The sequence below is a fragment of the Martes martes genome (genome assembly GCF_963455335.1).
Source record: "Martes martes genome assembly, chromosome: 5".
NCBI lineage: Eukaryota > Metazoa > Chordata > Mammalia > Carnivora > Mustelidae > Martes > Martes martes.
In genome coordinates, this window is record NC_137892.1 from 83,935,592 (window position 1) to 83,959,393 (window position 23,802).

At 41.9% G+C, this 23,802-nt stretch overlaps 1 protein-coding gene across 1 annotated transcript in view; it reads left to right on the forward strand.

Annotated features, from left to right (window-relative positions):
* Window positions 1–788: 788 nt before the first annotated feature.
* PRELID2 (PRELI domain containing 2) overlaps window positions 789–23,802 on the forward strand; it is a 70,446-nt gene continuing 47,432 nt past the window's right edge. The window contains exons 1-4 of the mRNA XM_080803345.1: window positions 789–1,141; window positions 13,920–13,977; window positions 16,130–16,203; window positions 17,702–17,862. Coding sequence (XP_080659471.1) covers window positions 1,067–1,141; window positions 13,920–13,977; window positions 16,130–16,203; window positions 17,702–17,862 — 368 coding nt within the window. The 5' untranslated portion in view covers window positions 789–1,066. The remainder of the gene's footprint in view (window positions 1,142–13,919; window positions 13,978–16,129; window positions 16,204–17,701; window positions 17,863–23,802) is intronic.

The window sequence follows — 23,802 nt, forward strand, 5'->3', positions numbered from 1 at the left end:
TGGGTGTGCATTTGTCTCCAGTCTCTTGCAAGTGGCAGGAGTGAAGCCCTGAGTAATGGGAAGCTGGATTTACCCAAGTGTATGGTTTTGCAGTGCTGCTATGACTATGTGTGTTGGAGGCAGGCCAGATAAACGTGAAGGTCCCCACCTCAGAGAACTACCTTATTCATCCTAGCTAAAATCACGCCCCATCCCCGTAACCATAATCCATTATCCTGTTTGTTTTCTTGTTTTGTTTATTGGATGTCAGATCGCCTGGCTCACCCATCCTCTTTGCCAGCGGGGGCCATACTTTATTCACTATGGAATGTGCAGTTCCTACCACAGCGCCTGGCACAGAGTAGATGCTCGGTAAGTGATAGGTCGAGTAACTTACTGAATAAATGAATTCACTTGCTCGATCTTGGAAAATCCGTGCAGTCCAGTGAAAAGTACTCAGATTCTTCCCATGTCTCTTTGTTCCTTGCTCCATGGTGTTCCAGCTTTGAGGAGCATAGGAATTCCCTTACAGGGTCGGACATGCTAAGCCGCGAGTTATTTCCTGAACACTCCCAGGGTATATGGGCCCAACTTAAAGCTTTGGAGGCAGCTGCCTGGGTTGTGCGTGCCATGCAGTTGCTGACCTTTGTCACATGGGACTCAGCAACACGGAGGAGGGTTGTATTACAACCCAGACTTGGAGGCCGGGTAGTTTCCGTATTTATGATCACTTTTCTTAGCGCTGCTGCGTCTGAAGAAGCTCAGGCGAGGTGACAACAGAAAAGCAGGGTTCCAGAGGCCCAGGCCGCAGAGCCCGGGGCCGTGGCTCCGGGGCCGCGGGCGGAGCGCGCCGCTCCCCGCGCCTGCGGGGCCCAGACCCGCGAAGCCGCGCCCCTGCCTCCCGAGGCCCGCCGCCCACACCCTGCGGTGGCGGAAGGGGGCGGGGCCCGACTGCCCGTCTGTTCCTGCGGGAGGACAATAAAGTTTCGAAAGTTTGAAAAGGGAGGAAAAAACCCTCCCCCGCCCCTTTGCGGGGCGGGTGTGGGCGCCCGCGGCGGCGGCAGAGCCCGGCGGCGGGCGTGCGGGGATGGGGGTCACGGTGGACGTGCGCCAGGTGTACAAGTACCCCTTCGAGCAGGTGGTCGCCAGCTTCCTCCGCAAGGTACCCGCCCGCTCCGGTCCGGGCCGCGCCCGCGTTCCCCCCCGGCCGCCCCGACCCCCGGCCCAGCCGTCGGTGTCCCGGGGCGCCCGCCGTCTGCCCCTGCTTCTTCCCCTGCCCCCGCGGGAGTTCGAGTCCGCGCTCTCGCGCCCCAGCTGCGGGTTTTGCCTCGGGATGTGTGGGGCGTGGGTGGAAGTGCATTTCCTCGAAGGCTCCCCACCGCTCCCTGGGGTGCGGGGAAGGCTCTGTGCGCGGCAGCACGTTCACATCCTGCCCCACAGTCCTAGGGAATGCACGTTCTGGAGCCTGGTTGAGGGTGCACGTGACTTGTCGATCTTTCTAGTACTTCATGGACCCCCTCCCCCTCCCGCCGCCCCGCCAGTACAAGCCAGTGGGAGCGGTGGAAGCGATCACCCTGGTTTACTCAGCACTGTTGCTCTACCACCTTAATATCTTCTGAAACGGCCGTGGGACTTGCGGCTGGTAGCTTACCCTCCCTGTGCCTTAGTGTTTTTGATCTGTGAAATGGGGGAAATAAAAGTACTAATGGAAAGGGCTGGTTGTGGGGAATCAAGTGAGATAATTCATGTAAGTGCTTAGACTGGTGTTTAGGCCTCTAAAATGTTAGAGTTGTTCGTACGACTATAACTCCACCCTAGGCTCACTGCTCAGTGGTCCTCTTTATTCCAAGGGCTCCTCCTAGGACTATGCTCCTGGCAGTAGAATAGGAAATTTCTTGAGAAATCCAGAGCACCCAGGCCTGGAAGCTGAGACTCCTGAACTGTAGTCTGTCTCTGACTCTAGTTACTTCATTGGTCAAGGGTCATCTTCTCTTTTAGGCCTTGCTTTCTTCATCTAAGATAAGAGTGTTGTATTAGAAGACATTTTAGGTTCCCCTTCAGCGTTCACTTTTTAAAGCAAGATTTGCAAGAATTCTAATTTGCCTTGGGCAGCAGCCACCAGGCAGTGTGCCCCATATATAATGCAGAAGCAAAACAGAGAGGCTGGGAGAAGAAGTTAATTTTTTAAGTGGTAAGATGGGACCTCTATGGGTGATGCGGTTGGGGACCCAGGTCACAAGGATTGATTAAGACACTGGTTAATATGGTGTTGCCATAGAGCCTCGCCACCCCCCCCCCCCCATGTAGGTCGTTTGTATTTTTCACCTAGTAGGTGCTCAGTAAAAACTAGTGAATGATGAATGAATAAATGAATGAGAGCATGAATTGTGCATCTGGTGGAGACTTTGCCTTAGGCCAAACTTCTGGGCCCAAAGGAGAAACAGTCCACACTCCCATTTTTTTATTAGGACTGGCATTCTGGAGTGTGGATTCCCTAATGCCACTGCTCCCTTGGAATGCCTTTCTGGATTATCCTTATCAAGAGCTGATCTCCATCTTGACAGAACTGGGGGAGCACTTGATCTAGGCATCACTGACCATCTTCTCCAGTGTTGGATAGTTACTTCTGCACATACCTTTTCTCCTCCTGAGACTAAGCTTCTTGGGGGAGGACTCATTCCTGCAGAAGCACATAGCACAATGCCAAGCTGTCTTTTAGAGAGGACTTTGAGTGTGGTCATGCTTCTGGGCTAAATGCTTTTCTTTTATTCAGCAGGTGTTTAGAGATACTTTTCTCCTGTGTGCCAGGCTCAGTGCTGTGGCCCACCAAATAGATGCTCTTCTCATGGAGCTGATGGTCTCTAGTCGGGGAGACTGACATTAATAAATGAACAGCTAATGAACACATACTTAAAATTGGTGATGTGTATTTATGCAGAGAAAGTTCACGTTGCTGGGACCAAATATATAGCAGGGAAGTCCTGCTAAATTTCCCCAGGGTGGTCATTGGGCAAGGCTTTCCCGAAAAAGCGGCCTTTGTCAAATGATGGCAGAAGTGTATATAGGAGTTTCTATTTTTTTTTTAATTAATTTATTTGATAGACAGAGATCACAAGTAGTCAGAGAGGCAGGCAGAGAGAGAGAGAGGAGGAAGTAGGCTCCCTGCTGAGCAGAGAGCCCAATGTGGGGCTTGATCCCAGGACCCTGGGATCATGACCTGAGCCGAAAGCAGAGGCCTTAACCCACTGAGCCACCCAGGTGCCCCTATATAGGAGTTTCTTAAGGAAGAAGGGAGGGGGAGGAAGTGCTTTCATACATTATCCCGTTTACTTCATCCAGCAGCTGTGGGAAGGATTTAAGGCCCATTTCCATTTCACTACCTAGAGAAACTTAGGTTCAAAGAAGTTTAAATAACTTTTCCAAGTTCCCACAGCCAGCTGTTGGGAAGCCAGGATTTCACATCTGAATCCAGAGTCTCAACCCCTCATCTCCAGGCTGTGTGGCCTACCACATAATAGGCACTCAGATGATTATTGAGGGGAAAAAATGTTCTAGAATCATCTTTGCTGTGCTCTTTATCCAATCCCAGTGTTCTTTTGTCTAGTCTTTTCTCAGGGTTTATTCATCTGGGACCCTCTGTGCCTGATGTAAGGGTATAGTATTGATGTGTGCTAAGGTGAGAAAATACAGTGTTTCAGTTTTCTGTTGCTATGTAACAAATCACCCCTGTTACTTAGTGAATTAAACCAGTGGTAAACTTTTGGGTCTCACGATTTTGTGGGTTGACTGGGCTCAGCTGGTTGGTTTTTGTGTGCCATATGTTTACAGGTGAGGTCATTCACAGCACAGAGCTGCGTTCAGTTACAGCGTTTTAGTATTCTTACAAAACACTTGGCCAAGTGACAGGCGCATAGTAAATAGGATATTTTGGAAGGTAGGGCTAAGGAAAGAATATTTTCCGAAAAGGCCTAGCTATGGGATAATGCAAACACTATGGGTGACACCACACTTCCGTTCTTTTTATTCACAAAACAATGCCTCAGACGGGCTGTGTGAGTCAATAAATTATGAGATTTCAGTAAATCTACTTCCTGTGAGCATTTCACCTTACATTACATAAAGCCATGAACTGGAAGTCAGTAGATCTGGATTCTAATCTTTGTGGTTTCCCCATTAAAAGTGGTTTTTGGGTGGCCTTGGGACACAGTTTTTACCAGTCTGTACTGTGCCCTTGTGCAGATTAGAAAGAGGCCTCATCTGGGTGGTGGACTCCACAAGCTCACAGTCAGTGGGGCTAGTGGACAGGAAATGGGGCTATTTATTGAAAATTAGCAAGAGGAGCTATTACCCAGTCAGGCTCTTGGGCTGTCTAAGCTCTAGAATTGGAGGCTGAGTGGGTGTTCCAGGCAAGGCTTTATCAGGGCTTAATCCTCCAGTACAAGGGAGACAGAATAAAGATTCTGCAGTCTGGCTCCCCAAGGAGAGGTGTAGGAGGGTTTTAAGGAGGATTTGGCTGAAAAAGGGTCATCAGTGGGGGTCTATCTTGGCTTAGATTGGTTTGGTTTTCACAGTCAAGCATCCCTTTTAGGTGGAGGGCTTGCACAGTGTCTGAAGTGGATTAGACCAGTTGAGAAGTGTGTGTGTGGGGTGGTGTTTGGAGCTTGTGCCTCTTGGCATCCAGCCTTAGTTTCTGCTGGCAAGCAGTACCTGTTGGCAGGGCTAGAAAACTGGGTTATTGTGGCTTGTTAGCCAGTTCTTGGGTGTGGGGATCTAAGTGTGGTCCCTGCTCTGTCTCAGTGCTCCTTCCACTAGGTGGCTGTAGACCTGCCTGCTGACCTGCGACAACCCTACTGCCTTAATTTCGTGTCTGTGAAACAATAATGCCACGTACCTCACCTGTCTCCCAGGATTGTTGTGAGGATCAAATGTGTGCGAGTCTGAGAAGCATAAGCTTTTTATAAATGTAAGGTAGTAGGAATGATCTTTGTGGGTTAATATACTTTTATTTTTCCTTTAGTCTTTATGTATTTTTTTTCAAAGGAAGGCACTTGGCAGAAGGAACAATCATATGAGGATCTCTGGAAGCATTTAATCTGATTTTGCACAATGGTATGTTTGAAGCTGTTTCAGCACCGAGGATGTTCTATTTTAAATAGAGTCTACTGATCTACGTCTTTTGGTATGTTAGGACTTGCCTTCCAAGTTATTATATACTACTATTTTTAAAACCTGAGGAATGTTTGCTCTTCTTACACCTGCCTGTTGGATACCACAGGCAAAATATTAGCTACATGCTTTCAAAGCTAAGTGGCACCTTGAAAACAAACACCACAGAACTCTTTGTTCATGGAATGTAGTGTTTCTCAATGAACCCTTATGGAGGAATGCTGTGAAACCCAAAATGGTTTATTCATCAGATGCTAAACTGTAGATTCCATGCACTATATTGTTGGTGCACCTGACAGTGCATTAGGCTTCTTTGTATGACTCTTAGCTTTCCAGCTCTTACCGCTTACAGCTGTTTCCTTCCTTTTACTTAAAGCCACCCACAAAGACCAGGCAAGGTTGTGTCCGTGCAGGCCAGAAGCTCACTCATCTTTACAAGCTGTGTTGACTGGATGTTCTTGTTTATACTCAGTCAAGGCCAGAGAAGTTAGAGTTTTTCTTACTATAGAGTTGTTTGTGTTGATTTTCTTTCTGTGCTGTAGGCAAAGCAGGCGTTCTGAATAGGGTGTAAGCTTTATGGGCAGAGATCTTTCATTTGTTCCTGATGCATCCTGAGCACCCAAAGAGATCCTAGAACATAGTAGGTGCTCAACAAATCTTGTGGAGTGAGTGAATAAAATGCACCACTCTGGAGTTTAGCCCTGTGTAATTTCAGATGGAAGTTAATGTGGGGTTCAGTCTTACGGCCCTATAATAAAATGGACAGATTAAAATAATTTCTTTCTGCTTCAACACAGTGGCCTCAGGTTTTTATTTATTCTAGCCAGGAGCCTGCTGTGCTGAACAAAATGGTTTGAGTGTTTACCCTTAAACTCATAAAGGGGATTTATGAAGGGCTATTTCCATTTAGAGTAGAAAGTTGATTGGATAATTAATAATGTTTCCATTTCTGATCCTATCTTTTCTCCCTTTCAAATCTGCCACTTGTGGGGAACATCTCTTCCTGAAAAAAATCCTGAAATATTTGGGGTAAACTGATATTTCCGAAATAAATGATTTGATAAATTACAGGGCTAGTTTAACATAACAGTCATTTATCTTTTTACTTACACTGTAATAGTCTTTCTTTTATCTTCCTATCCTCAATCCTGCTAGAAGAAGATTAGGTATGACATGAAGCAGAATGGTGCAAACGGAAAGAGCACAGGCTCTGACATCAGACGGGGGGACAGAGCGCTTCTAGCTGTGTGAGTTTGGGCAAGTTAGTTCTTTTTCTCTGCTTCAGGATCCTCATCTGCAGAATATGATAATAGTAACTGTCTTCTGGCATTGTTGGGGGAAATTAAGTGGATAACACACATAGTTGCATGTAACCTACTTAACTTCATGTTGGCACACAGTAGGTGCATTAAAGTACTTGGTAAAAATCTTGATAGTAATACTAACAACAATAATTTCTCACATTGATTCTATGAATATGAAAGTAAAAAGCTGAGAGAAGTAGTCTGCAGAATTCTTCACCAACCTGGAATAATAAAGAAAAGAAAGAGCATGAATAAATGGTGCACATTTGAATTATGACTTATTTTTTAACTGTTGTTTAAATGATGTGAAGGTGTGCTTGGAAACTTATGTAGTGGTGGTTGTGGCTTAATCAGTTTATAAAAACTCGGGTAGTTTTTAACTATCAAAGCAGTAATAGTGAAACTTTCGTATGTCTACTAGTGGACATTTATAATAAGTTTGTGTATCATTTTGCCCTTGGGAGATGAGGATGTAAATAAAACATGGCCTGAGCCCTCAAGGAGCTCGCTATCAAGGGGACAGAGGGAAATACATTAATTTTTATCATGAATGCTTTCTCAGGGGCATATTACAGACATAGTGTGTGGGGCAAAGATCGAAATTTTTTGTAAGATTTTTTTTTTTTTAAGATTTTATTTATTTATTTGTCAGAGAGAGAGGGAACAGAAGCAGAGGGAGTGAGAGAGGGAGAAGCAGGCCTCTTGCTGAGCAGAGAGCCTGATGTGGGGCTCGATCCCGGCATCCTGGGATCATGACCTGAGTCGAAGGCAGACGCCCAACGATTTTGCCACCCAGGTGCCCCTTTTTTGTAAGATTTTATCTTTAAGTAATCCCTACCCCACTGTGGGGCTTGAACTCACGACTGCCAGATCCAGAGTCACATGCTTCACTGACTGAGCCAGCCAGGCACTCCATATCTTAATTATAAATCTGTGACAGCTTTTAGACTACTTAGAGTTTATTGCCTTTTTAAAAAGTAAATATTCTCTCTAGTCCTCCTACTTCTCTGATATGATGCCTTCCCTAATGCTAATAGGAATGTGTCAGGAGTTCTTGTCACACGGACTTTGAATCAATAAAGCATGAGCTTATGAAGTTTTACAAGTCTGGAAAAGAAGAAATATCTTCTAATAATTTTTAAGTCATCGCTTGAATCTGTTTGGTTTCCAGGAAGATACTAGGCATATACTCAGTGCCACACCACAGTGAATTGCAAGATAGGCACTGAAGTCCTGAAACTAAGTTTTAAAAATGTTGGTTTCATTCTTTAGTAGCAAAAACCACTACTGTTTATTGAGCACTGGCCTGGTGTTTGTACTTTATATAACATTATTCTTTTAATTTCTCTGACAACTCTTTGAGATGGATTCCACCCCCCCCCAATTGTACAGATGAAGAAACTAAGGCAGTCTGAGATTAAAGTAATTTGCCCAAGACTCCCACAGGTGGGCTTCAAACTGAGGTCTCTTGGATTCAAAACTCACTCTGTTTTCAGCACTCTGTATTCTCATTTTCGTTTTGTCTTTTATTTCTTAACTTTTCACTGAGAAATGATTTGACCCAAAACAACATAGTTTTAGGGGCCCTGGCCCCCACACAATTTAAACTCTGCATCTGTATAACTTGTGACTCCCCCAGAATTTAACTGTGAAGATCCCTCACTGACTGGAAGCCTTACCCATGACACTAGTAGTTGATGAGCATATTTGTATGCTATGTACATTATGTACTGTATTCTGACAGTAAGAAACCTAGAGAAAAAAAATGTTAAGGAAACTGTAAGGAAGAGAAATGCATATACAGTACTGTATTGTATTTACTAAAAAAAAAAAAACAAAATACATAGAAGTGGACCCATGCAGTTCAAACCCATGTTGTTCAAGGGTCAGCAACCATTTGACTTACAAAATATTGCAAAACAGAGGAAGAATTCCTTTACTCAGCTTCCTTAAACCAGTGTATTACTTTTAAAACCAGGGAATTAGCATTGATACGATGTTAACTCATCTACAGACCTTACTGAAATTTCACAGTAGTCCACTCATGTCATTTTTCCGGTCCAGGATCCAAGAATCAGTCCAGGATCCCACATTGCATTTTGTTGTCATGTCTTAGTCTCCTGCAATGTGGGGTATTTCCTCCCTCTTTTCTTCTTCTTCCTTCCTTCCTTTCTTTCTTTCTTTTTTTTGTCTGTTTGGATCATAGTACTGGTCAGTTATTTTGTAGATTTTGTATCTTTAAATGCATTTGGTTTATGTATGCATTTAACATTGAGGTAGGAGGGTTTTCCTTTGTGTCATAATTGTAAGCTGTTTCCTTCTAAACACCTGACTATGTGAATTCTGTAAGACTGATGAATCACAGACCAGTACCCCTGAAACAAATAATACATTACATGTTAAAACAACAACAACAAAAACTTCATTATGTCATTGCCAATTATTAGGACTTTTTTTTTTTTAAGATTTTATTTATTTGTCAGAGAGACAGACAGTGAGCAAGTGCACAAGAAAGGGGAGGAGCAGAGGGAGAGGGAGGGAGAAGCAGGCTCCCTGCTGAGCAAAGAGCCTGATGCAGGAGTCAATCCCCGGACCCTGGGATCATGACCTGAGCTGCAGGCAGACATTTAACTTACTGAGCCACAGAGGTGTCCCTGTCAGGACATTTTTGAATGAATAATGGTGATGTGACATCGTTGGCCTTTGTTTAGAACCATAACTTATCTCAGCCAGACGGGCCTTGGGTATCCCTGGCTTCACAGATGGCAGCATCACTGTCTGTACGTCTTGGCTCCTTGTCCTTTGCTCTTTCTACTTCATTCTCCTGCTGATCAGAAAGGCCAAGAAACAACCATTCAAAAATTTATTGACTTGAATATGTTTTGTCCTTGATCATTGAAATTTTGATTAATCAGTGATTCATTTGATCTTGGTATAAAATTAGCTTCGCTTTCCTCTAAGATACACCATTGCGTGTAGCTCATTAATTTGGCGCAGTTCTGGGGCACCTGGGTGGCTCAGTCGGTTAAGCCTCTGCCTTAGACTCAGGTCTTGGTCTCAGGGTCCTGGGATCCAGATTGGGCTCTCTGCTCAGCGGGGAGGCTGCTTCCTCCCTCTCTCTCTGCCTGCCTCTCTGCCTACTTGTGATCTCTCTCTCTGTCGAATAAATGAATAAAATCTTTTTTTTTTTAAATTTTATTTATTTATTTGACAGACGGAGATCACAAGTAGGCAGAGAAGCAGGCAGAGAGGAGGAGGCAGACTCCCCGCTGAGCAGAGAGCCTAATGCGGGGCTCAATCCCAGGACCCTGGGATCACGACCTGAGCCTAAGGCAGAGGCTTTAACCCACTGAGCCACCCAGGTGCCCCAAATGAATAAAATCTTAAAAAAATAAATTGGCGCAGTTCCTGGTGATTTCTTTGTTTAGCTCAAGGCCAGGTCTCTCTTCAGCAGCTCCACCCCTTTGCAAATGCATTTTTGAAAGCAGCAAAGATTCTTGTGGTGCTTATAAAACAGACATGTTAATATACAGACTTATTTTAGGTCCGCTTGACCTTTGTACGACCAATCATATAGACCTGTCAGCTCAGTTGCTTCCTTGTGCTTTCTTGAATGATGCCATTTGGAAGTTGGGAAACAATGGTTCCTTCCCTTCCGAGGTCATTAACTCTTTTTTTGGGGAGGTGGTATTATAAAAGGCAGGCATTAACTTCTGAGCTTTTTGGAAAGTTGGTATTTTAAAAACTCCTTACTCTTAAGAACAGGCTTTATGAAAGCTTGTATATTTTCCTCTTGTAAATAAGAAAGGTGAATAACTGTATCTTCAGGAAGCTCCTCCCATAAATATATTGTATCTTATTCCTGAAATTAGATGGACTCAATTTCTTGGCCTCTCACATTTCATAGTTTTTTGTTTGTCTTAATGTAGATTTTCTTTTTTATCCAGTGTTTTGCATTTTGGGGCCTCTTAACCTTTCAATGTGTAAAAGGAAATGAAAGCAAAGTATATGACATTGTAGAGAAGTCTACATTTTACCCTTGTTAGACTGTGATATTTGCAGTAGATTTGTATCTTGGGGAAAGATAAAGGATTTCTTTTATACATTCTGTAAAGGAAATAAGATCATAAGTAAGTTCAAAATGAAGTGAAATATACCTTGGAAAATACTGGAGGTCCCCCAGGATATATGGCATGCAGGGTGAATGTACGTGGCCCCACGTGGTAATTGTTATGCCGCTACAGTTTGTGGCTCACTGAGCCAGGTCCTGGGGTGGCAAGCAGTTTTGGCAGATATCTGGGTGTTTAGACCACTTTGCTTCTATGAGAGTTGCTGGTTAGGAGTGGGGATTGGGAAATCTTTGTGACTCTGCTTGTGTGCAGGCTTTACGCCATTTCTGCTTTTAGTGCAAACTCCTTGTCTTTGTAATAGTTAGTGGGCTTACTCCTTTGGGGAAGTACTAAATGAGATAATGCCTAAGATGGCCTCTGATACCCAGTGCAGTAGATCAGTGGATGCTCACCAAGTCTTTGATGGTCTTAGCTTGATCCACTCCATTGTCACACCATGTTTAAAAAGGTGTCCAGAGAGACCTGTCCACCGCCTCCTATCTTCTCAAATTGGCATTCCTGGTGATGACCCTCTCTGAGAGCCTTCCCTCTCTCAACCCCTTAGTATCTGACTTCAGAAGGTTCATGAATTAAATCATGAATATTCAAGTTACCACAAGATGGCGTTAGATCATTTCAAGTAATGCCAGGTAGGGGGAGCCTCAGCACAATAAATCTTTAATTTTAAAAAAGTTAGAATATATGCTTTTCACGTCATGGTATTTAGCTATTGTAAATAAACCTCTCATTTCTTTTCCCATTCTCATGTGGAAACATGAGGCTGTGTCTGTTCAACTCCCCAAAGTAGTTGGGTGAGAAAATGACTTGAATCATGCAGACGATTTTACTAAAGTGAATTGTTTAGGATCACTTGTTGTTTACAAGCATTGTCTAATGGGTGACCCTTTGGTATTTTACAGTGACCCCTCTCCACAATTTCCCGTTTCCCCATTGTCCCTTAGTCTGATGGATTTTTCTCCTGGTATGTTTATTTTTTTGTTTGTTTTCCCCAACTAACATGGAAACTCACTCTGTAAGAGGCTACAGTTTTGTTTGTTTCTTTACTACATCCTCAGTGCCTGGAACAGTGCCTGGCATGGTAGGTACTCAAAACCTCCTAATTGAAGAAAGAATAGAGAATTTTCATTATTGTTTCAGTCAGTGCCCTTTGTTTGGCTTACTAAGAAATCTTAAAATTATGTAAAAGTATGAAGTTTCTGAGTTTATATTCTTTAGGAATTTCACTGATAACTTAGTGAAGGAATCTGAACTTTAAAGCTTTTATTACTGTCCTCCTCTGATGATTATATTTCACATCTCTTCCGTAAGTTAGTTCAGTAATCTTCCTACAACTTATAGTATATTTGTAATATTCAGTCAGGAAATATTGATGAATACAAAATGAGCAAACTAGGACTTGTGAAGGAAATACTTTCAGACTTTCATTTTACCTTAGTATGAAGGTTTTTATTCGTGCACACAAACACGCACGTAATTCAGGGGGTCTTTGTAAGGCTTACATATTTTCCTTGCTTCAGGGGTGCTCTGTCAGGCCCCTTGCCGAGAAGCAGAGTAGCTAAACCTGACCCTCCCTAGTGGATGTTACTTGGAGGTTAAACTTCAAGAAAGCAGTCATTGTAGTTTTGAGCATTTTTTCCTGGAGCAAAAAAATGAATGAATGATTGAATGTGTGAGTGAATGAATACTTAAGAATCCACTTTGTGACAAGTTCTCAAGTTGGCAGTTGCCAGGATGGAAGTGTGAATGACAGAGTTTATGGCACGGGGCACAATGAAGTGTCAAGGCTGCTGAGGACTTACCCTCTGGATTCTCTTCTTAGATAGGTCCCCAAGCAAAGTGAGGTTTATTTTCCAAATTGACTCCTGAGGTCAGTGAGGTTCATCTTCCTGATTATTCATTCAGCAAAAATTTATTGAGTGCCTACTATGTGCCAGACACTGTGTTAGTGGTAGGGATAGAGGAGTGACTGAACTGGATCGTATTTCTGTTCTCACAGAACCTGTGTTCTCATTCAGCGTCTTTTGAGGCCACAGATACCTTTAATATGTGTGAAAGTAGTCGACGTCGACCCTTTTCTGTGAAGACCAGTTAGCCAACCTCTCTCTCTCTCACACACACATGCTCACATGTGCATGTATAGGTAGCTGCTGTGAGACGAGGAGACCCACACTGAGTTACATATACCACTTCCTGGGGTTCCAAAGACTTCCCCTGCCTGTCATCCTCTTCACTGCTTTCATCCCCCCTCGGCACTTCGTGATGTCTTGGATGAGACTGCCTGTAATTTCCTTTTTAGGTTTGGTCACATCGTGTAGCAGTGTGAGCTTCTAGAGAAAGGGCCCAAGGGGTGATCAGCAGGCTTGGATCAGGGGCCATCTTGTCCTATGGCTTGGAGGAAGTCACTTCCACTCCATAAGTCTTTTTCTTTGTATTGGAGCAATAGAAGGGATTGTATTTGAGTAATTCTGAGGAGATTTAAGGATAGGTTAGGTAGGCAGGCTTAGAAGGCAGTAGAGAATATCTGAGGGTAAATTAGTCTCGGAGCTCTTTAGCTGGGTGGTTTTGAGCAAACTACTTAGTTTATCTGGGCCTCATTTTTCCCATGTGAGAGGGAAAAAGCAGCATATACCTCATGGTATTAATTTGAGAATTAAACTGAAATAATGTATGTAAACTGCCAGGACAAAAGTGGTAGGTTTTTTTTTTTTTTTTCAGCCTTGTTATATCCAAATTGTCTTTCAGGGGAATTAACAGGTAAACGATTTATTGAGCACCTGGAGTAGACAGCTTCTATAATTGTTCTCCTGTGATGCCAGCCCAGCTGCCAGGCAGTGGTATACGATTCAAGGGAAAGATTCACTTTGTATTAGGCCTGGTTTAATTTCACGGCTCTCCCACTGACCAGCTGGGTGATCCTAGACTCTCTGATCTTCATTCAGTTTCCATCTCTGACAGTTGAGACAATGATAACACGTGTCCCGGTCACAGCAGAGAGGCTCTTTCGGGATTTAAACAAGATGGTGTAAGTAAATAGAGCATGTGGCACACGGCATGGCACAGAGGACACCCTCCATTTCTGGTTCCGTAATTAACCTAGTTAAGCTCACCCTCCCTTCTCTGCCCAGGGCTAGGTTGGATCTCAAGAACGTTTTTCTTCGGTTTATACCGGTTCAGTTGATGATAGCCTCTTCCTTATCTAGTCCCAAGTAGTGAAGTGATAAGTCTTGACTGAAAACGGGCCTTCGAGGTTGCTTGAGAAATATGTACTGTTCCTGCAGAGAACTGTGGTTGCTGGGAAAGAACTCACTTTGGTAATTCTTCTTAATGTGTTTTCATTTAGTATCCCAACCCCATGGATAAAAATGTCATCTCTGTAAAAACCGTGGAGGAAAAAAGAGGTAAGTTTTCTGAATGTACCTCACTTCGGTGGTGATCATTAAGTGATACTGATTTTTCTAAAGGTGTTTGTGTATGTGTGTATAGCCTGTTACTTTTTAAACAGGTGTATTTCTGTATTTGAAGTGTTAGAAAAGAGTACCCGACACTTACAGCAGCAGAAGGCTTGCTTAATATGCTCTTATCACTCTCTCAGTTAATAACTGATGACAGTAGTAATAGCTAACATTTCTGAGCACTTCGTATGTGCCAAGCACTCTCACTCATATTACCTCATTTAATCTTCAGACTAATGTATGGTGTATGTGTTATTATTACTCCCATTTAATATATGAAGAAACCAAGGTATGGAGAGGTTAAACAAATTGCCCAAGATCACATGACTGTATCCCTATAATATATTCATGTATCATTTTATAGATGGCAAAACAGTCGTGATTAGTGGCATGTAGGTAAAATTGACTATAAAGTGATTAGACTATGGAACCAGAACTGTACTTGACAGCGTGGTTCCATATTGACCGGAGCAGGGGTTGACGAACTATGCTTGTCCTGCTTGATGTTATGAATAAAGTTTTATTGGCATATAACCATGCCCACTTGTTTATATATTGTCTATGGCTTCTTCCTTGCAACAACAGCAGAGTTGAGCTGTTGTGATAAGACTATCGGGCTCACAAGACCTAAAAATGTACCGTCCAGCCCTTTACAGGAGATGTTTACTCACCCCCGAATGAGACTGTAGGAGTTTTCACTGCTCACTGTCATTCGTATCTCACTGGAAGCATTTTCACTGGCCTTGCTTGGACTTGAGAACCGGGCCATGCAGGAAGCTTTAGTGATGCACAGAATCAGTATCTAAGCCTTTGGAGACACCCAGGCCCACTTCCGACATGCTCTTGGACCTTCTGGGAGAACATATGATAAGCCACTGTTCATTACATGAGTCTGAAGTCTTCTCTGTGCTTGGTGAGCACGACACTGTCTTTTGCTTTTGAGGGTCTTTTCTTCATGTCCATAATTCTAAGTTAAAAAAATCTAATTCTAATTAAAAAATTCTTAAAAAAACCTTTTTTTCCCCATGTATCTGCCGTCAGTGTGGAAGGGATGTTATTTGGCATCAGAGAAATCTGATTTCAAGCCCTGATTACTACCTGCATAACCTTACTTCTTGAAGGCTCAGTTTCTTCATTTATTAAATGGGAAAATAATAATAATCCTGCTTTTAGTTTGTTGTGAAGATCAAATGAGAGAACAATGTTCACATTGCAAAGTGATATAAGAACATTAATTATAATTTCAACCATTGATGGGGCCGCCTTTGCCTGCAGGAGTGGCTAATCTGTTTTAAGTATGTGTGCCTTAAACCTTGGATGGGATGGCTAAAGGAATGCCAGCGGCAAGGAGATGAGCCCGCTTCTTACCCTGGCAGTGGCTTCCGGGTAGTCTGGGTGTTTGCACCAGTGTTCAAGGCTACTCTAGCCAGAGCTATGAGAAACCCTGTAGGATTTCATTCATTTACATTCATTTACAGGGCAAAAGACAACACCTCAAGGGGTATTTTTTTCTCTGAACCGGTCTCCCTTTTTCTTAATTCACATTTATTTTGTGTTTTTTACCTTATTGGTGCTATTCTGGAAACTTAGTTCCAAAGCAGAGTAGTACCGGTCACTGGGAAGCTGATTCCCTATTAGTAAAGAGTGTGGCTCTTATAATTAATTACAGATTTAAATTTTGTAGCCAGAAGCCTGTTCTTGAAAACATGGTTGGTGTAGAAAGTGGCAGAATCAGATTCTCCGTTCTTTGCTAAAACATTCTCTTTGTTGAAGTTGAACAAAAGGCTCATTGGCCCTTGTCATTGGAGGGTTGACATTGATAGTCCAGAGCAGTGAATGGTTTGTGATTCTTTATCCTTGACTTCAGAATGTGCAGTGTGAATTAGCTGTCTTACCCTTATTCTTCGATCACAGATGAGTGTATTTGGAATGATTTGGCCCAGAAAAATGGTCAGGAACACTGTATTTTGAGTTAAACATTTTTCTTTGGGAATTCTACATATAGAAAATTGACATCAACATGAAAGGTTTTATTGACATAGGATAAGAATACATTTCCTTAAAAATTTTTTTGAGTGTAAAAATTTTCTGTTTCTAGATGTGTCAACAGGGATCATCTATAGAAAGAGGATTGCAGTCTGTCAGAATGTGGTTCCAGAAATTTTAAGGAAGGTAAATTCATTTTAAAATTTAATCAGATTTGGGTGATTTTCACATAGTTCTGGAAAGAGACAGCATTTTCTGATGTACAGGAGTGTGAGAACTTTCCCAGATGAACCTTATAGCCCTCAAAGGGAGAAAGCACTCTCATATCCACCTCAGTTTTGGCAGATGCCACCAGAGATAGTTTTTTCCCCTGTCTGTTTCTGCTTCTCTTTGGTGAAGGGCTCTTAGTGGACACAGAGATGGTTTATAATTATTGTAAGGATATGTTGCACATTTTGCATGAAGTGACCAGCTTTTCTCATCTGTCCATGGTTAAATACGACTTTTAGATAAGAATGATCAGAAATGGGCAGATGGTAAATATTTAGTCTCATCTTTAGCAAGGAAGATAAAAGCTTCGGTTTCTATTTCAGGGAGTATAATGTTCTCAGTGCTCTCTGTGAGTCTTTTTGTGTGTGTTTCTATAATGGCGGTGATGATGAAATCTTCATGATAGCAAATTGTTTTCTCTCTTTGAAATTCTTAAGCTCTCTGGTGATCGTTGGCGAAGGTAAGTGGGAATTTTTAATAACATTACTTAAATCATAGTGGGATTATTGACAAGAGTCCTTTTAGAATCATTAGGAAATAAGACGAGAGCATCTTGATGTGCATTTCCTACGATGTCTCTGGTGGTTATTTCAACCTGGAAGTGATTCTCTTTGTGATGGAGAAGCCCATTAGCTTGCAGATTACACTGCTGTGCTGTTTGCTGTTTGTAGAAAAAACGATGGCTTCTGTCACTTCCTGGTCATGCATTAAGACTGTCACATTCTTTGAAGGAAAGAAAGCTGATGTGACAAGGAAAAAGAACTTTATTTTATTTTCCACATGGGAAAATGTGTTGTACTGTATGCAGAAAATTATCATTGGCTTTTTCCACAGGGTGTATACCCTGCCTTTGCCCTATATACAGGCTTTGAATCTATTATTTAAAAAGGCATTCAACTTTGTCTGGTATCTCAATTCTTAAATAATTTAAGGACACCTCTGACTTGTATAATGCTGCCTTTGTAGTTTCCCGTGTCTCCTCCACCTTGGAAACCATACATTTCGAGGTATCGGACAGTTTAAAATGAAGAAGATATTTTATCTGATATTGTCCTGCTGCATGCGAGCCCATCAATGGGCCCAATTAGAATCCATCAATTTAAGAAGGCCATAACCAGCCCTAGAGGAGACACGAAGGAGGTGGATAATTTGCTTAGTGTTTAGCAGTTAGGGAAATGAGGCCATGGACTGTACAGCCTGCATAAATCCTGGGCCATTTGCATGTCCTCACCAGCATTTAGTAAGGTCATGGTGTGTTTGATTATCAAGGACTCATAGCCATTGGTGAGCCATCGTTTGCATATGAGTATCACTTGTTCTCTTAATTACCCACGACTGAAAGCAACTCTGTACTTAGTCTTTAGGTAGCTTGCTCTTTCTCAATTGAGAGAGCCTTCCATTCTCTGTTGGACAGGTGAGCATTTTAAAGGTACCTAGTATCCAATTGGAAGAGGAATCATGGCTCAATCCTCAGGAAAGAAACATGGCTATACGGAGTCACTGCCTTACGTGGACACAATATGCATCCATGAAGGAAGAGTCTGTCTTCCGGGAAAGTATGGAAAATCCAAATTGGTAAGATCAGCTGTGTGTGTGTGTGTGCAGGTTGGATGCAGGGATACACGAATGACTGCATATATTAAAAAGCTATGATTCCATACTTAACCTCTGTTTACAACTCACATAAGGTACGTATTATTAATCTTTTTATCTTAGAGAGAGAGAGAGATCATGCACACACGCATGCATGTGGGCAGGTGGGGGGAGGGGCAAAAGGAAAAGGAGGGAAAGAATCTCAAGCAGGCGCTAGTCCAGCGTTGTGGGCTCAATCTCATGACCCGGAGCTGAAATCAAGAGCTGGACGCTTAACCAACTGAGCCACCCAGGCACCCCACATTATTAACTTTTAATCTTGAAAGTAATTAATGAATAGATTTCCTTTTGGGGGAAAAAATAACAGAGTTCAACTCTGTTCTGATCACCCTGTCCAATCTTGGTGCCTTTTTGCTCTCTTGAGAGGCAGTGAATGTTATCAGTGTGCTGAGGATTCTTCCAGACTTTTAAGAGATACTGTTAGGTACTTACATGTGTATTCACAGAGTCTGAATAGCTTGGTTTTGTGTCTTTTTACATATATGCTTTCATTCTGTGTCAGTCATTGGGTACTTACATTTTTTTGCTTAATAGAAATTTATCCATTTAACATATAAAACCTAGCTTATTCCTTTATACTGTTCGTGCTATTCAACCCTATGATTATACTACATCTGGCTAGCTTTTTTTTTTTTTTTAAAGATTTTATTTATTTGAGAGAGAGAGAAAGCACGTACGCACACAAGTGCAGAAACTGGGGAAGGGACAGGGAGAAGCTGACTCCCTGCTGAGCAGGGAGCCTGATGCGAGACTCGATCCCAGGACCCCAGGATTGTGACCTGAGCAGAAGGCAGACACTTAACCGACTGAGCCATCCAGGCGACCCTCTTCAGCTTATTTTTGGTAGAGACTCAGATGGTTTCCAGTTTATTTTTTTTTTTTTAATTTTTTATTTTAATAAACATATAATGTATTTTTATCCCCAGGGGTACAGGTCTGTGAATCGTCTGGTTTACACATTTCACAGCACTCATCATAGCACATACCCTCCCCAATGTCCATTTCCCCACCACCCTCTCCCGTCCCCCTTCCCCCCCGCAACCCTCAGTCTGTTTCTTGAGATTGAGTCTTTTATGGTTTGTCTCCCTCCCAATCCCATCTTTTCATTTTTTCTTTTCCTACCTCCCCCCAAACCCCCCCACCTTGCATCTCCACTTCCTCATATCAAAGAGATCATATGATAGTTCTCTTTCTCCGATTGACTTATTTCGCTAAGCATGATACCCTCTAGTTCCATCCACGTCGTCGCAAATGGCAAGATTTCATGTCTTTTGATGGCTGCATAGTATTCCATTGTGTATATATACCACATCTTCTTTATCCATTCATCTGTTGATGGACATCTAGGCGCTTTCCACAGTTTGGCTATTGTGGACATTGCTGCTATAAACATTCGGGTGCACGTGCCCCTTCGGAGCACCACGTTTGTATCTTTAGGATATATACCCAGGAGTGCAATTGCTGGGTCGTAGGGTAGCTCTATTTTCAGTTTTTTGAGGAACCTCCACACTGTTTTCCAGAGTGGTTGCACCAGCTTGCATTCCCACCAACAGTGTAGGAGGGTTCCCCTCTCTCCGCATCCTCGCCAGCATCTGTCATTTCTTGACTTGTTAATTTTAGCCATTCTGACTGGTGTGAGGTGGTATCTCATTGTGGTTTTGATTTGTATTTCCCTGATGCTGAGTGATGTGGAGCATTTTTTCATGTGTCTGTTGGCCATCTGGATGTCTTCCTTGCAGAAATGTCTGTTCATGTCCTCTGCCCATTTCTTGACTGGATTATTTGTTCTTTGGGTATTGAGTTTGATAAGCTCTTTATAGATTTTGGATACGAGCCCTTTATCTGATATGTCGTTTGCAAATATCTTCTCCCATTCTGTCAGTTGTCTTTTGGTTTTGTTAACTGTTTCCTTTGCTGTGCAAAAGCTTTTGATCTTGATGAAATCCCAATAGTTCATTTTTGCCCTTGCTTCTGTTGCCTTTGGCGATGTTCCTAGGAAGAAGTTGCTGCGGTGGAGGTCAAAGAGGTTGCTGCCTGCATTCTCCTCAAGGATTTTGATAGATTCCTTTCGCACATTGAGGTCCTTCATCCACTTTGAGTCTATTTTCGTGTGTGGTGTAAGGAAATAGTCCAATTTCATTTTTCTGCATGTGGCTGTCCAATTTTCCCAGCACCATTTGTTGAAGAGGCTGTCTTTTTTCCATTGGATATTCTTTCCTGCTTTGTCGAAGATTAGTTGACCATAGAGTTGAGGGTCTATTTCTGGGCTCTCTATTCTGTTCCATTGGTCTATATGTCTGTTTTTGTGCCAGTACCATACTGTCTTGATGATGACAGCTTTGTAATAGAGCTTGAAGTCTGGAATTGTGATACCACCGACTTTGGCTTTCTTTTTCAATATTCCTTTGGCTATTCGAGGTCTTTTCTGGTTCCATATAAATTTTAGGATTATTTGTTCTATTTCTTTAAAAAAAATGGATGGGATTTTGATAGGGATTGCATTAAATGTGTAGATTGCTTTAGGTAGAATAGACATTTTCACAATATTTGTTCTTCCAATCCATGAGCATGGAATATTTTTCCATTTCTTTGTGTCTTCCTCAATTTCTTTCATGAGTACTTTATAGTTTTCTGAGTATAGATTCTTTGCCTCTTTGGTTAGATTTATTCCTAGGTATCTTATGGTTTTGGGTACGATTGTAAATGGGACTGACTCCTCAATTTCTCTTTCTTCTGTCTTGTTGTTAGTGTAAAGAAATGCGACTGATTTCTGTGCATTGACTTTATATCCTGACACTTTACTGAATTCCTGTATAAGTTCTAGCAGTTTTGGAGTGGAGCCTTTTGGGTTTTCCACATATAGTATCATATCATCTGCAAAGAGTGATAGTTTGACTTCTTCTTTGCCGATTTGGATGCCTTTAATTTCTTTTTGTTGTCTGATTGCTGAGGCTAGGACTTCTAGTACTATGTTGAACAGCAGTGGTGATAACGGACATCCCTGCCGTGTTCCTGACCTTAGCGGAAAAGCTTTCAGTTTTTCTCCATTGAGAATGATATTTGCGGTGGGTTTTTCATAGATGGCTTTGATAATATTGAGGTATGTGCCTTCTATCCCTACACTTTGAAGAGTTTTAATCAGGAAGGGATGCTGCACTTTGTCAAATGCTTTTTCAGCATCTATTGAGAGTATCATATGGTTCTTACTCTTTCTTTTATTAATGTATTGTATCACATTGATGGATTTGCGGATGTTGAACCAACCTTGCAGCCCTGGAATAAATCCCACTTGGTCGTGGTGAATAATCCTTTTAATGTACTGTTGGATCCTATTGGCCAGTATTTTGGTGAGAATTTTCGCATCTGTGTTCATCAAGGATATTGGTCTGTAATTCTCTTTTTTGGTGGGATCCTTGTCTGGTTTTGGGATCAAGGTGATGCTGGCCTCATAGAATGAGTTTGGAAGTTTTCCTTCCATTTCTATTTTTTGGAACAGTTTCAGGAGAATAGGAATTAATTCTTCTTTAAATGTTTGGTAGAATTCCCCTGGGAAGCCGTCTGGTCCTGGACTTTTGTTTGTTTGGAGATTTTTGATGACTGTTTCAATCTCCTTACTGGTTATGGGTCTGTTCAGGTTATCTATTTCTTCCTGGTTCAGTTGTGGTAGTTTATACATCTCTAGAAATGTATCCATTTCTTCCAGGTTGTCAAATTTGTTGCCATAGAGTTGCTCGTAGTATGTTCTTATAATTGTTTGTATTTCTTTGGTGTTGGTTGTGATCTCTCCTCTTTCATTCATGATTTTATTTATTTGCGTCCTTTCTCTTTTCTTTTTGATAAGTCTGGCCAGGGGCTTATCAATCTTATTAATTCTTTCAAAGAACCAGCTCCTAGTTTTGTTGATTTGTTCTATTGTTTTTTTAGTTTCTATTTCATTGATTTCTGCTCTGATCTTTATGATTTCTCTTCTCCTGCTGGGTTTAGGCTTTCTTTGTTGTTCTCTCTCCAGCTCCTTTAGGTGTAGGGTTAGGTTGTGTATTTGAGACCTTTCTTGTTTCTTGAGAAAGGCTTGCACTGCTATATATTTTCCTCTCAGGACTGCCTTTGTTGTGTCCCACAGATTTTGAACTGTTGTGTTTTCATTATCATTTGTTTCCATGAATTTTTTCAATTCTTCTTTAATTTCCTGGTTGACCCATTCATTTTTTAGAAGGATGCTGTTTAGTCTCCATGTATTTGCGTTCTTTCCAAATTTCCTCTTGTGATTGAGTTCGAGCTTCAGAGCATTGTGGTCTGAAAATATGCAGGGAATGATCTCGATCTTTTGGTACCGATTGAGACCTGATTTATGACCCAGGATGTGGTCTATTCTGGAGAATGTTCCATGTGCACTAGAGAAGAATGTATATTCTGTTGCTTTGGGATGGAATGTTCTGAATATATCTGTGATGTCCATCTGGTCCAGTGTGTCATTTAAGGCCTTTATTTCCTTGTTGATCTTTTGCTTAGATGATCTGTCCATTTCAGTGAGGGGAGTGTTAAAGTCCCCTGCTATTATTGTATTACTGTCGATGTATTTCTTTGATTTTGTTATTAATTGGTTTATATAGTTGGCTGCTCCCATGTTAGGGGCATAGATATTTAAGATTGTTAGATCTTCTTGTTGGACAGACCCTTTGAGTATGATATAGTGTCCTTCCTCATCTCTTATTATAGTCTTTGGCTTAAAATCTAATTGATCTGATATAAGAATTGCCACCCCAGCTTTCTTCTGATGTCCATTAGCATGGTACATTGTTTTCCACCCCCTCACTTTAAATCTGGAGGTGTCTTCGGGTCTAAAATGAGTTTCTTGTAGGCAGCATATGGATGGGTTTTGTTTTTTTATCCATTCTGATACCCTGTGTCTTTTGATTGGGGCATTTAGCCCATTAACATTCAGGGTAACTATTGAGAGATATGAATTTAGTGCCATTGTATTGCCTGTAAGATGATTGTTACTGTATATTGTTTCTGTTTCTTTCTGATCTACTACTTTTAGGGTCTCTCTTTGCTTAGAGGACCCCTTTCAATATTTCCTGTAGAGCTGGTTTGGTGTTTGCAAATTCTTTCAGCTTTTGTTTGTCCTGGAAGCTCTTTATCTCTCCTTCTATTTTCAATGATAGCCTAGCCGGATATAGTATTCTTGGCTGCATGTTTTTCTCGTTTAGTGCTCTGAATATATCATGCCAGTTCTTTCTGGCCTGCCAGGTCTCTGTGGATAGGTCCGCTGCCAATCTAATGTTTTTACCCTTGTATGTTACAGACTTCTTTTCCCGGGCTGCTTTCAGGATTTTCTCTTTGTCGCTAAGACTTGTAAATTTTACTATCAGGTGACGAGGTGTGGACCTATTTTTATTGATTTTGAGGGGCGTTCTTAGCATCTCCTGGATTTTGATGTTTGTTCCCTTTGCCATATTAGGGAAATTCTCTCCAATAATTGTCTCCAATATACCTTCTGCTCCCCTCTCTCTTTCTTCTTCTTCTGGAATCCCAATTATTCTAATGTTGTGTCGTCTTATGGTGTCACTTATCTCTCGAATCCTCTCCTCGTGTTCCAGTAGTTGTTTGTCTCTCTTTTGCTCAGCTTCTTTATTCTCTGTCATTTGGTCTTCTATGTCACTAATTCTTTCTTCTGCCTCATTTATCCTGGCAGTGAGAGCTTCCATTTTTGATTGCACCTCATGAATAGCTTTTTTGATTTCAACTTGGTTAGATTTTAGTTCTTTTATTTCTCCAGAAAGGGCTTTTATCTCTCCGGAGAGGGTTTCTCTAATATCTTCTATGCCTTTTTCGAGCCCGGCTAGAACCTTGAGAATTGTC